A 14096-nucleotide genomic window follows, 5' to 3' on the forward strand; every position below is an offset into this window, starting at 1 on the left:
ATCTATAAAATCGTGAAAATGATACTTGGTTCCCTCATTGTGCAGTGGTTCTCAAACTTTTTTTTCACGGACCACTTGAAAATTGCTGAGGGTCTCAGCAGACAAATTAATAATCTTTCTAAATGTTGCTTTACAATATAGTTAGCTAATGGTACAAACGCTTTGGATAAAAGCACTATAATTTAAAAAAAAAACCTTTAACTTTTTTTGTCCTACAAATAAAAGCACACAACTCATATTTTAATATCAGTAGCCTTACTTTCCTAATGTGAGGGATGTGACCCTTTACCCTGCCTTGGGAGCCACCGAGCTGGGACTGGGAAGGAGGGTTGGGGGTGGGGTGACATTGATATAAGATGGGACCATATAGAACATGGTTGCAACCAAGGTCTTGTAGTGACACCAAATCTTATGTAAAGGGGTCATATAAGGTGTCTAAGACCAGGTTATGGGTTGCTGGTTATGATTATGCTGTCTATGTGTATGTATCATTTTGTAGTTCAAGTTATGAATATTGGCTCTATATTGTCTGTATTTCAAACTTATGCTATGCTTCTGGGAAACATCCCAGACAAGTGGGTGTTAGTTTTGCCTAGCCTGCATGATGGCCTATTAAGGACCATCAGCTACACAATTGACCCATTGAGAGAAGGCAGATACACCTTGTAACTCAGCAAAGTATGCAGGGACTTGCCCATGTGACTCCAGACTCCATTTTGCTGTAATTTTCCACAGTAAGAACAAAGAAGTGTTCTTACACCTGGAAAAGACTATAAAAGGCTGATGCCTCATCTCCATCATGTCGTCAATCCTGCTTCTTACCTCTGGAGGGACTTTGCTACAGACTGAAACTCTGAACAAAGGGCTGAATGACCCATCCCAGCTGTGGGTGTACTCCAGAGACTTGATTTGAACCTGCAATTTATTCTATTCTATCACTGCTACAAGCCTGAACCAAGAACTTTGCCATTATTGTATGTAGTTGATTCCATCTAACCAATTCTAGCTCTCCATCTAAATCTTTTTCCTTTTGTGAATAAACCTTTAGATTTTAGATTCTGAAGGATTGGCAACAGTGTGATTTGTGGGTAAGATCTAATTTGTATATTGACCTGGGTCTGGGGCTTGATTTTTTTGGGATCGAGAGAACCTTTCCTTTATTGTGGGTGTAGGTGATGATGGGAAACTGGCGTGTCTAAGGGAATTGCTTGTGTGACTTGTGGTTAGCCAGTAGAGTGAGACCGAAGTCCTCTTTGGCTGGCTGGTTTGGTTTGCCTTAGAGATGGAAAACCCCAGCCTCGGGCTGTAACTGCCCTGTTTAAGCAATTGGTCCTGAATTGGCATTCTCAGTTGGGTCCCGCCAGAACTGCATTGTCACAGGGGGTCTCTCCCCCGCCACAGCAGTCCCCGAGCTGGGGCTGGGAATGAGGGCCATCTCTCCCTGGCAGCTGCAATACTGGAGCTGGGGAAAGTCACCTCTTTCTCTGGCCGCTGCAGCCCTGCACATGCCAAATGCTCCCCACTCTTTCTTCTCACCACACTACTCCCCGCCCCGACCACCACTTCACCTTACATATGTATCTTCTCCAGGGTTCAGGTATCTAATTAGTGAAGCCATGCCTGCCTGCACACCTTAGAGGGAACTATCCGTGGACCACCTGAATGGAGCTCATGGACCACTGGTGGTCTGTGGACCACAGTTTGAGAACCTCTGGCATAGGGAAATGAAGCCCTGCCCAATAGTAAGGGTTGTATAGTGGGATTGGAGCTCCTGGCTGCCTGGCTGTCAGTCTATGCACTTTTTCCTAGGCCAAAGGGCATTTTGGTGAGGAAAGTAGGAGCAGGCACCCTTTTGCCAGTGTTCTTAGCATTTAGAATTCAGTGTTCACTTTGAAGGGCTGTGGGATGCTCATTAAGGTCTGAGAACATGTACAATACAGCCTAGTAGGAGATCAAATTGTACCACAAACTTGTGCATATGCACAAATGATGATTTTCTGTGGCTTAGATTTTGGCTAAATCTAGAGAGATTTTTCATAGGGGCAGGAAAAGGCACTGCTCTGACCCCAGGACTATTGCTCTGCTGAAATTCAACTTCCTCCTGCGACCTTGTCCCAACCTTGTGCACCCAGGAAGGGGTGGCTGGAATTTATCCCTGAAAGCACAAGATGGTTATTAATCCTCCCATGAGAATGGAAGAGAACCCCTCCCCCTTTTCTCTTATTCCCCCCGCCACCCCCCGAAAAAAAAACCTCTTTCAAAAGTCATCCAAATTAGGGTTAAACTTAATTGATTGCCTATGCTGAAAGGCCAGCACTTCACTCTTGCTAATTAAGGCAACACAATACACTACTTGGAACAAATTTCAGATTGAGCATATTTGAACAAACTCAGACTCTGGACGTTTAGGCCTAGGTTCAGGGTAAAGGTGATGGGGTATGGAGGAAGGAGACTTCTGAAAAGTTAATTGGAATTTGGTTGGTTTATGACCAAAAGAAGCTCATTATATTCACTGCTCCAGTCAGATATACAGAAAAAAGAAATTTTAATGGTGAAGGTGCATTAGTAGATAATGTGCACCTTTGGTTGCAGGACTTCTAAGGACATCAATGACCCTTCAGCAGACATCTAATTAACTTTTATTTTTAAGGGCATTGGGACAGTTTGAATTGAACGTTAGGCCTACATAAAAGGAGGAGACATCCTCTCAGTGGCTAAAGCATGCAACATTGTGCATTTCCTACTTGGAGAGCAGGAGCTTGGTTCCAGAAACTTTCACACACACAGAGCACTTCTAGTGGGATGAAGGTAGTTCAGCCATCTGTATAGCAGTAGGGATCAAAAAGGAAGGGAATATTTTGGCTGGGGTCATGGGGAATAAACTCTTCAGGGCAAATTTTCAGTTTGTGCAAATTGTTATAACTTGGTTTATTATGGGCATTTAGACCAGTTGAGGATCTGGCCCCTGCTTTTATGAAAAATGCCATCAGAGCTTCAATACCCATGCAGCACAGACAGGTGCATGGCTGGTAAGGGTCTGATCAGAAAGACCCAAGTGCAGTAATGTACATGGTAGTAAATATTCTATCTCTTGGAAAGATGGGGTGATTCTATTGCGATTTGAACTTCAACTTTGAGGGAGGCTGGGTACTGCCAATCTAATACATAGACTACTAAACCCGTGTCTCTCCCAGCCCCATTCACCCTCCACTATGAAGGAGGTAATATAATGTGCTAGTTTACTACTTATTCTTTCTCGTTATATAATTTTCTGTATGAATGAAATTGCCAGATGAAAATTAGATGATTCACCTCCACGTTTATCCCGGCCAAAAGTCTTAATTAAATTGGAATTAAATTGCCAGAGTTCCAGCCACTACAAAATTCAATAAAATTATTTACTATATGCCAGGTGGGATCAGCCAATCTTCTCAAATGCAAAACACTTTTTAGACATTGGGCTGATATTTGAACATGCAGTCCTGAAATAAGTTTATAGACAGTGTGTTATGTAAAGTGCCTATATAAAGAGGATGCAAACATTCAGGAAGTTTCTACGATGGAACAAACCAAAACTGCAGCTATCAACATATCTAAACTTTGGGGTAGTTTTAATCTTATCTATACTTTGCAACTGGGCAAAGCCAGAGTCTGGAGTCAGGAGCCAGGAGTCAAAACCTGAGGTCAGCAAGTGGAGCAAGGAAGGTATTAGGCAAGGAAGGGCTCACAGTAGGGACAGGACCAAGGCAAGACTAGGTGCAAGGCAGGAGCAGGGTAGCACAGAAGCAGGTACAGTGGTGGGCATAAGTGTTGAGAAGATAGCAAGCTGCTGCTCTTGCTGGTTTAAGAGCCACCCTGCTGGCCTCAGCATCCAATCAAGGCGTGTGGCTAATCAAACTGCTGCTGCCATCTGTACTAATGGCAGCTGTACTGATGAGGTTGCCTCGAGACTAGTCCTGCTGCAGGCCTTAATTCCTGATGGTTACACTGATGGCATTTTCATCCTCTAGACAGACAACCTAAACTCCTTCATACATTTCCACCATAACTTCAACAACCACCACCCGTCCATTAAAATTTCTCTAGAACATTCTCACATTAGCATTAACTTCCTGGACTCCACAATCAGCTTCAGTAATGGAACCCTACAGACAACTATATATAAGAAACCCACGGATCACCACACCTTCCTTCACAGATCCAGTAACCACCCCAAACACACCAAGAAATCTGTTCTCTACAGCAAGGCACTCAAGTACCACAAAATATGCTCGATGAGAAGATCTGGAATATACACCTTAATTCACTTAAAAACACCTTCACCCAACAAGGATACTCCATCAGAGAAGTAGGTCACCGCATCATAGAACGGGCCATGCAAATACCCTGAGAGAACCTTCTTCAATACAAAAATAAATCCCCCTCCAATTACACACCTCTTGTTGTCACCTGGAACCTATATGGGATATCATCAAACAATTACAACCCATACTTGATGGGGACCACATCCTAAAAGATATCTTTCCTGAACCCCCTCTTCTGGTCTTCAAATAATTCCCCCAACCTCTCCAGGCTCATCTCTAGAAGCAAACTCCCCATAGACCAGGACCCACAAACTGAAACTGTTCTTCTGTCAGAATCTGGTGCCAGATGCAAAACCTGTAGCCATATCTCCACTGCTATGATGATACAATACCCCCTACACCACACCTTTCAAGATCCATGAGTCTACCCATGCCTATCACAAAATGTGGTGTGTAGTAGGAAGAGGGCCTGAAACAGAAGCCCTTGTATCAGAGGCCTAGTATGAGGCCTGAGCTAAAATAGTGGTCAAAGCTTTGCTAATATAAAGCAAAGTCAGTCTGTGACTAGAGGCAGGGCATGCTCACAGGACATGGCAAGAACAGGGCTGATATTGCAGAAACACACATTCCTAAGTAGTGCTAGGCACAAGAATACACACAAACACATTCCAGAAGGATGGTGGCACCTAGCCCCATCAGAGGGTGGCACCTAGCCCTGTCAGAGGGGCAATACTTAACTTGTTCGTATTGGTGTATAAAGAGGTATCACAGAGGGAGTGTCTTTGGCCAGCAGATGGGGGAATGGAAAGTCCAGCCATTCACTAAACTGTATCCATTGTCACAGGCATACATGTGCTAGTCTAACTGAAGGCATTGATCTGGGGAGCTAGGACTGTGCTTCATTGACAATAAACCTGACCAAGTGCCTTCATACCTTAGCAAATCTTGTGGTCATTGGGCAGTTTGCTCAAGGTCCGCTGTGCCAGCTACTTGCACAGAACCGGGATGGCACACAGAGGGAACACATGCAGCCAAACAGCTAACAACGTGGTGTACTTCTTCCAATGCACTAAATGCCCCAACAACAACTATGTGGGTGAAACAAGACAATCACTCTTGAATGAATTTACAAAGAAAAATGATAAAAGACAAAAATATATCTTATCACTTGTGGGTGAACACTTTTCACAAAGTGATCACTCTATATCTGACCTTTCAGTCCTCATCCTCAAAGGAAACCTGTACACCTTCAAAGAATGAGCCTGGAAGCTTAAATTCACAACTTTGCTAGACACTAAAAATCATGAACTGAACAAATTCACTGGATTGATGGCTTCTTACAATAATCTGTAATCCACTTAATCCCTCCCCCAGCCTTTTTCCCCCTTTACCCTCTCCCATAACTGGTGAGATGTTAATGGGTCACTTCATCTTAAATGGTCCCTTGAAATATGTTAACTACTTATGCTAAACAATCTGTTCTACCTTGTATATAGCTGTGACGCTCTGAGTACATTTCCCTAACCTGAAGAAGAGCTCTATGTAGCTCAAAAGCTTGCCTCTGTCACCAACAGAAGTTGGTCCAGTAAAAGATATTACCTCACCCACCTTGTCTCTCTATACCACTGTAAGACCCAGTTGCTATGTTCAGACTTGGCTGAGGGACATTGTCATGGCCCACCTTTGCTATAACGTATGATGTATTTTTTCCTGGATGCACTGTGGAAAGCCATGTAAAGGATGCAGTAGCAGAGGTCTCAACATGATGACCCTGGAAGTCGCTTCCAGTTCTATGTCCTATGTAACTATGGTTTAGGCTAAGGCTCTAAAAGGATTAAAACATGGCTCCCTAACGTGATTAAACCATGATTTTTTCTGTCCCCACACTCAAAAAGAAACTATGTTATAAAATAGCTGGGCCACCACTGTGTTTCCAAATCATCTTTAAATGTGTTTATTTCAGGAAAGTAGAGCAGCTTAAGTCATTCTTAAAAGGTAATTTTGTCCTTTTCATCTTTGCATCCACTTGTACATATGTCCCCCATTAGCTCGCTAGTTAAATAACAGTTTCCACTGCTTTTCTGAGTCTATATAATTACAGAAAGATTGCTAGTGACAGCATCACATTTATTTGTCAAACTACACCAGCCATTCATTGGTAAATGAAGCGTCTTTAAACAATACCTTGACAGTAGGTGTTACATGTGCTGGAATTAATGAAGACTTAACCAGCTGGCTCTTATTTCACTTTGTGCAGTTCCAGACAATGTGACATCACTGTCAGCAGCTCACAAGGAGCCCTTCGATTGTGCCCCTGTAACACTATTCTGTTACACAATACACGAAAGGAGGAGCAGCCTTTCCTACCACTTCGTATAGACAGGAGCAAGACAACTTAATAATTGATGGAAGCAGGTGTGATCGCCTACCTGGAAACCTGAGACAGCCTAGAGGATGCTGCTACAACCAGCTATTGCCCCTCCTGGAAGGAACAGGCAGTTGGCCAAAATGATTCTCAGTCCAGGAATTAAATGATTTTTCTTCAGGGGTCTAAAGAGCAAGAGTATTTGCTTCCCCTACCTGCTCTAATCAGGACATCTAACGGTCAAACATTGTTACTTTGTCACTAACTAACTGTGGAAAATGCAATATATTTTACACTATTTACATTAAAAAGAAAATCATTAAGGGCCAAATCCTCATGCCAGCCTGATAAGCTGGGCACAGGAGTATAGTGGGGTGGAGCAGGAGGAATCTTCCTGCCAAGCCATGGAGCTGTGCTGCTGAGGCTCTGCTCCCTTCATGTGCCTCAGCCACAGACTGGAAGATCAGAGGATGTCCATTCCCTGTGTTTCCTCCCCAAACGTTGCGCCTAGCCTCTTGTCCAGGAGAACTGTACGAATTCTGCTAACAAGGAACCCTTCCCAGCCGTGGAGGCTGGGGCAAGATTTGCTCCAAGTGAATGACATTATAGACCAGTCAGCCTAATTTTGATACCTGGAAAGGTACTGGAATACATTAATAAACAATAAATTTGTAAGCACCTAGAGTCAAATAGGGAACGGGCAACATGGATTTATCAAGAACAAGATTGGTTTGGCATGACTAATAGCCTCCTTTGACCAGGTTGCTGGCCTTGTGGATGAGGGGAAGCAGTAGATGTGATGTATTTTGATTTTAGTAAGGCTTTTGACAGTCCCACATGACATTCTCATAAGCAAACTAGGGAAACGTGGTGTTGATGAATTTACTATCAGTTTATGCTGGAGGAAGGCGCTGGATTAACAGAGCTGATGAAGAGGAATTTTCTCGTTATCCACAGAACTGCACACTGCAGTATGGTCAGTGATAGGTTCTGTTTCCCCACAGTGCTTGACAACGTAGCTCATCCTTCACCTTGTGTTAGATCAGCAAGGTGCTGAGTACTCTGGCCTCAATCCAGCAAAACACTTAGGCATGTGCTTAGCAAGTGCATTGATAGATTAAGGCCAGAGTGCTCAGAACCTCACAGGACTGAATCCCAGGGGAGCTTGCTGATCTAGGTGTGAATTTTCCACGGTCCATTCAGTTGTTGGCCATTACTAAGACTTCCACCAAGGGCATCAACTAGAAGCAATAATGATGATGGGCTTTTTGCGGTATGGTCAGAAGTGCCAGTCTTCAGGAGGAAAAAACCCCATTCATATAAATGTTTGTAAACAGTGACTGAAAAAAGAAACAGACGTGGTTGAACCAGACAGCCCTCAGAATCGCCATGAGCTCTGGGTGCTGTGCTTGGTTGTAGTCAGCCAGCTCTGCTTTGAAGTTTAGTAAATTATTTCCATCTACGCAATGGCTTGTCTCTCCAAATACCATTGGGAAGGTGGATTAATTTGTAAGCTCATTGGAGTGGGACCGTCTTTTTGTTCTGCGTTTGTGCGGTGCCTATGATAATGGAGTCCTGGTCCATCACTGGGGCTCTTAGGTGCTACCGCAATATAAACAAGTATTAATAATAATTGTTTGCAATTTAGTTTGCTGTGTATATTTTGCAGTACAAATTTAAAAAAAGTTAAAAGACAGATTCCCCCAAGTCCATTTATTGCACATTTTTGGCACAGAGCTCTTCTTATTGGTCTTAGTCCCCTTTCTAGTCTGGTCATCTCACAATTCTGGGGCTAGCCTGAGCAACGCCACACGTAGCACATATAGCAGACATGATATGTTTTCTGATATTTCAGTCCATCAATAAATAAAACCCTTCTGACAGTCGCATCCTCCATTTTAGGTCAGTTCACATTTCAGTTATTTGACAGCCTACATTTCCCAGCACCTCACTGTGAACCCAAACCAGGCTATGCATAAGCTTACCTTCTTTCCAGGAAGGTAGAAGCCATTTTCTTGCAGTTGATAACTGTATCTCTCTAGTATAGTAATGTGTTTTCTCTTTTAACAGGATTGTACCTTCTTCACTCGGAAAGAAATCCTTCGGTAAGCAGATCATACTCCATTCTTCCTTCATAATTTGTATGGAAAGGGCCAAATTATGCTCTCCTCACTCATGTGGGGAAACTCATTAAAGCCAATGTGAGTAAATGAGCACAGGATTTGGTCCTAAAATGTACCTATAATACACAAATGTATGAACTCACCAGTACCCTGCTAGCTAGGGACTCAGTTCTGCTACTGTTCTTATTGTAATACTGTTACATTGGCAAGACAGGTGATAGCAAAAAACCAACTCTAGTAGTACCATGGCAGGGAAAGTCAGGGAAGTCATTCCTCTGTTGAATGCCTGCCAACTTGTACTGTCATCTAAAATCACTTTGTAATTGCTAAACCTGCTCAGTTTAACCACTAAGGGCCCCATCCTTTCTTGTTAATGAAAGCTTTGCTATAGACTTTAGGGTGAGCAGAACAGGTGGGCCTGAAATTGCAGTAACATTAAAATGTGCTGGCTTATGGACAGCTTAATTTTCTTGGTGACACTTGGGCCTAATCCCATCCTTCTGAAGCAGGCAAAAATCTCATTGGACTTCAGTGGAGGAGTTTTGCCTGCATCAGTAGTGCAGGATTGAGCCATACTCTGATCATCTATGAGAAATGGCAGGTAAAAGGTTTTTGTCTTTGCAAATGTTAGGAGCTGTGTTGAGCTCAGGAATAAACGTGTTCTGTATGGAAAACATTCTTTGCCTTGTGTCTGTAAAACTCCATGAGTCAAATGTTCAATGAGTTCTGTCCACAAAAGACTAAACGGTTCCATGATGAGTACACAGTTATTGGGAAAGTGGAGGTGACTTTTAGCCAATAACTTGGACTATCTCACTGCGCACAGAGGAAAGGATGCAGTCCTGCCATGGGCTTCCTCAAAGCCACTGAGAGATGCATCCACTTATCATGGGGCTGAATGTGTCCCAGGTCTCTACTCTCTGTAATTTATTATCTAAAATACTGCAGGGTTGTGGGAGAGCATTTCTGTGATGTGAATTGGCTGGATTGTACTCATTCTGAGCATATGTGCAAGGGTGGGAGTGGGTGCAAGAGCCAGACAAACCCAGTCCCTGAACACAAGGTGTGAAAAGCTGTTCCAAGCTAGCACCGAGACAGGCACTAACTTCTTCAAATGTAGCTGCAACAGGTGTAGCAGCTGCTACTCTCTCATCTTAGGCCCCCAGACATTGAACCTTTCTCAGGTGCATATTGTGATGGACTCAGTCACAGAGACCTCCTTGGGACTGTCATCTGATGTGCTGAAACTACCTCTGAGTCCATTTTCCCTGCCAGCTTGGGACTCCAGAACCCTGCCTTCTTGAAGCAGACACTCTACTCCGCTGCAACACAGACCCAGGATCTGAACCGTGCCCCCAAAGCGGCAGACTGTAACCAAAACTGCTCAGCAGGTTTCCTGTCTCCAGCGCCCAGGCACCCAGTTCCCAATGGGATCCAAACCCAAATAAATCCATTTTACTCTGTATAAAGCTTATACAGGGTAAACTCATACATTGTCCTCCCTCTATAACACTGATAGAGAGATATGCACAGCTGTTTGCTCCCCCAGGTATTAATCACTTACTCTGGGTTAATTAATAAACAAAAGTGATTTTATTAAGTATAAAAAGTAGGATTTAAGTGGTTTCAAGTAATAACAGACAGAACAAAGTAAGTTACCAGGCAAAATAAAACAAAACACACAAGTCTAAGACTAATACATTTAAGAAACTGAAGACAGGTAAATCTCACCCTCAGAGATGTTCCAATAAACTTCTTTCGCAGACTAGACTCCTTCTTAGTCTGGACCCAATCCTTTCACCCGGTACAGTTCTTGTTAGTTCCAGCTCAGGTGGTAACTAGGGGATTTCTCATGACTACAGCTCCCTTTGTTCTGTTCCACCCCCTTTTATATCTTTGGCACAAGGCGGGAATCCTTTGTCGTTCTCTGGGTTCCCACCCTTCCTTCTAAATGGAAAAGCACCAGGTTTAAGATGGATTCCAGTATCATGTGACGTGTTCACATGTCCTTTGAGACTTCATTACTCACTGACTGGCATCCACATATACAGGAAGGCTTACAAGTAAACAGAGCCATTTACAACCAATTGTCCTGGTGGATGGGAGCCATCAAGATTCTTAACCACCAATAATGGCCCACACGTTGCATAATTACAATAGGATTTCAGAGCAATACTTCATATTTCTAGCTCTGTATACAAGAATGATACATTCATACAAATAGAATGAACAAACTCAGTAGATTATAAGATTTGTAATGATACCTTACAGGAGACCTTTTGCATAAAGCGTATTCCAGTTACATTATATTCACACTCATAAGCATATTTCCATAAATATATGGAATGCAATGTCACACATACCCCCAGAAGTTCCTGCTGGGGTTAGGCAGCTCTGCACCATTCCCTAGCAAAGTCTGTGGCTAAAAATTATCCCATAGGTTGTGATTTGTTGTAGACCTGGCTGTAACTTCTTTGAGAAAGTTGTGTTACCCCCAGGAACGATACGTTATCAGTACAGCTGGAAAGATGTCATTTCTGTGTTCAGTGTACCCTACAGAAAGCCATGCAGATAAAATAAAAATGAATGATAATTGTATGTCCAGTCAAGGCTGCAGGACTCTCAGTTCTGCTGAAGGACAGCAACTTAGACAATAACAGAATTTGTCACAATTGGTACAGAAGGGTGAAGTGGGCACCAAACTAATGGACAAATTGTAATGTAACTTTTAGAAATTGGGAGTTTGGTACTGGGAGAAAGCATATAGTTTCCTGTGAAAATTCAGCCTATTTATGCAGACATGGCAGCAGTGTATTCATTAAGAGCTCTGTAAAAATCAACTGATGTTGCACTCCTATTGCACAGGTTAATTTGATTCTCAGATGCCCACACACGCACACTTTATACACATCTCTAAAATGAACTTCTAACACCACTTCCCTCTCTGAAACTCAAAGCACTTTACAAACATTAATGAATTAATTGTAACTGGAAATAATTATGATGATCTCCATTTTAGATAGGGGAAACTTAAGGACAGAGAAGATAAGTGACTTGCCCTTTTTCATACAGGAAGTCTGTAGTTAGGACTGAGTCTATAGATAGGACAGGGAGTCTGTAGTTAGGAATGAGTTAGGACTAACACACAGCTCTCTTGATTTCCACTCCTGGACTTTAATCTCAAAACCATTCTCAGCAGCACGAGGGTGGAGAATGCTTTTGATCATTCCCATGTTGCTGAAGGAGGTACTGTATGTGGATAGGATCTGGAGAACAAAAGGCCAGAAAGTCTGACTTAATTTCTGAGGAGAATCTATTAAGAAATATTGATCTGGGAGAAGGCTATAAAACTCTTAAATAAGTTAGAGTCTTTGACACATAAGCTGGAGTGTGTTACAGCAGGCATCCTTCTGATGCACTCTTAGGTGACACAAAGTTAAGTGGTTTACATTCAAGGTTCTGGTCGGCTGTGAGTTGCAATTTCATAGAGACATGTTAACAGAAGCTCAGAATGTTTGAACCTTTTTTAGGTGTGGTGATTTGCCAAGCCTGATTCAAAGCTGCCTTTCTCTCTGGAATCATTTCTCTCTCTCCTATTAGTTCATTTCTGAAGGCATGCTGGAAACACTCAGTAATAGAACCAATAGCCTGAGAAAATCATTGGCTTCATCACAATCAGTGATGGGATGAATTTCTGCTAAACATACAAATGCAGGATAGGCAGTCCAGAGAGAAAAAATTACATACCAATGAAGAATTCAGAACACCTGCATTAAAAGCCTGGCTGAATATGTCTTGGGTGACAATCAATACTAATGTGTCAACTAAATTTGTGGTACAGATTCAATACTTGAGATAGCTTGGTGGTTTGAGCATATTGGTGTGCTAAACCCAGGGTTGTGAGTTCAATCCTTGAAGGGGCTATTTAGGGAACTGGGCAAAAACCTGTTTGGGGATTGTCCTGCTTTGAGCAAGGGGGTTGGATTAGATGACCTTCCAACCCTGATAGTCTATGAATATTTGGGAAAAACAAATGTAGGCTCAAAAATGTGGATTCCCAGAAAGGAATTAAGGATTTAATTTTCATCATTAAAGTTCTTCTCAAACTGCTAAAGCTAAACATGCAGAATTTTTTTTTTCTTATCAGAGAAAAACTGCTTTATACCCAGCCCCCTCACAGCCCTGCACCAGTGACCAGCTTACTTCAGCTGACTGTACTCTGGGCTAGAATCTCTGCTGTGCCGAGTCTAGACTCACTGCAGAGTGGGAAGGAAAGACCACCTTTGTGCTTCCAATTCTGCGATATCCTTGGGTCAAAATGGCCCCCAGCATAATTTAGAGCAGCCTATGCCATCTATAGCGGTCCCAATGTAATCACAGTAATCTCAAAACTGGCAAACTGTAGCTATTATACATAATTTAGAACAACTTGTGTGGTCTCATTGCTTCACATGGCACAAATCTGTGTAATATATGGGTTCATGAAATATGAACAAGCACAGTAATGATTGAGGCACTAATGACATTTAACTGGATTTGAAAGAGACAATGTTAGAGAGCAAATTTCCAAATACATACATACAGATCATGGTTAATATGTTATTGTAGGTGAAACCTTAGTTAAAACTCCTGATAGGTGTCTGTACAAAGAAAATGTTTCTGCAATAGCAACTAAACAGCTGGAGAAATAGTTAAAATGGAATAGGTTCAGATGCTTATATGATTTACAAGCTCATTTGAGCAATTCTCTGGGTTATTATTGATTACCAGACACATGTCCATTTTATGTGCTACTTGCTGATGTGGCAAGCAATTGAATCCATCCTTTGTTTCTATAAAAGTAAGGCTAACTGATTAATGTTGTCCTGCTCCAGCTGGCTGATTGAACCCACAGCCAATCTAACTGCATTGACAGGCAGTTGTCAGTGGTGACGAATCTCTCTAGAGGCAATGAAGTAATTTGTTCAACGGGATCCCTCCGCATGTTAACGTTCTTATCTCTTTGGCCCACTGCCAGATTGGTTGCCTTATGTCATTGTCTAGGTCTCTAGTCCCTGTTACACTGACTGGGGGTACGTCTACACTGCACGATTATTTCGAATTAGCTTAAACCGATATTACAAAACAGATCTAATAAAATTGGTTTAGCGCGTCCACAGTGGGATCCCGAAATCGATTGTTTGCGTCCATGGTCCAAAGCTACCATCGATTTCAGGAGCGGTGCACTGTGGGTAGCTGTTCCTCAGCTATCCCATAGTTCCCACTTCCGGGTTGAGAGCACAGTGCCTGATGGGGCAGAAAACA

The 14096-nt window shown here is 42.6% G+C and overlaps 1 protein-coding gene across 1 annotated transcript in view; it reads left to right on the forward strand.

The window, feature by feature from the left end:
* Positions 1–14096, forward strand: part of CIB2 (calcium and integrin binding family member 2) — a 118711-nt gene that overhangs the window by 19836 nt on the left and 84779 nt on the right. Inside the window, exon 2 of the mRNA XM_032763080.2 lies at positions 8740–8774. Coding sequence (XP_032618971.1) covers positions 8740–8774 — 35 coding nt within the window. The remainder of the gene's footprint in view (positions 1–8739; positions 8775–14096) is intronic.

This window comes from Chelonoidis abingdonii, chromosome 9 (genome assembly GCF_003597395.2).
Source record: "Chelonoidis abingdonii isolate Lonesome George chromosome 9, CheloAbing_2.0, whole genome shotgun sequence".
NCBI lineage: Eukaryota > Metazoa > Chordata > Testudines > Testudinidae > Chelonoidis > Chelonoidis abingdonii.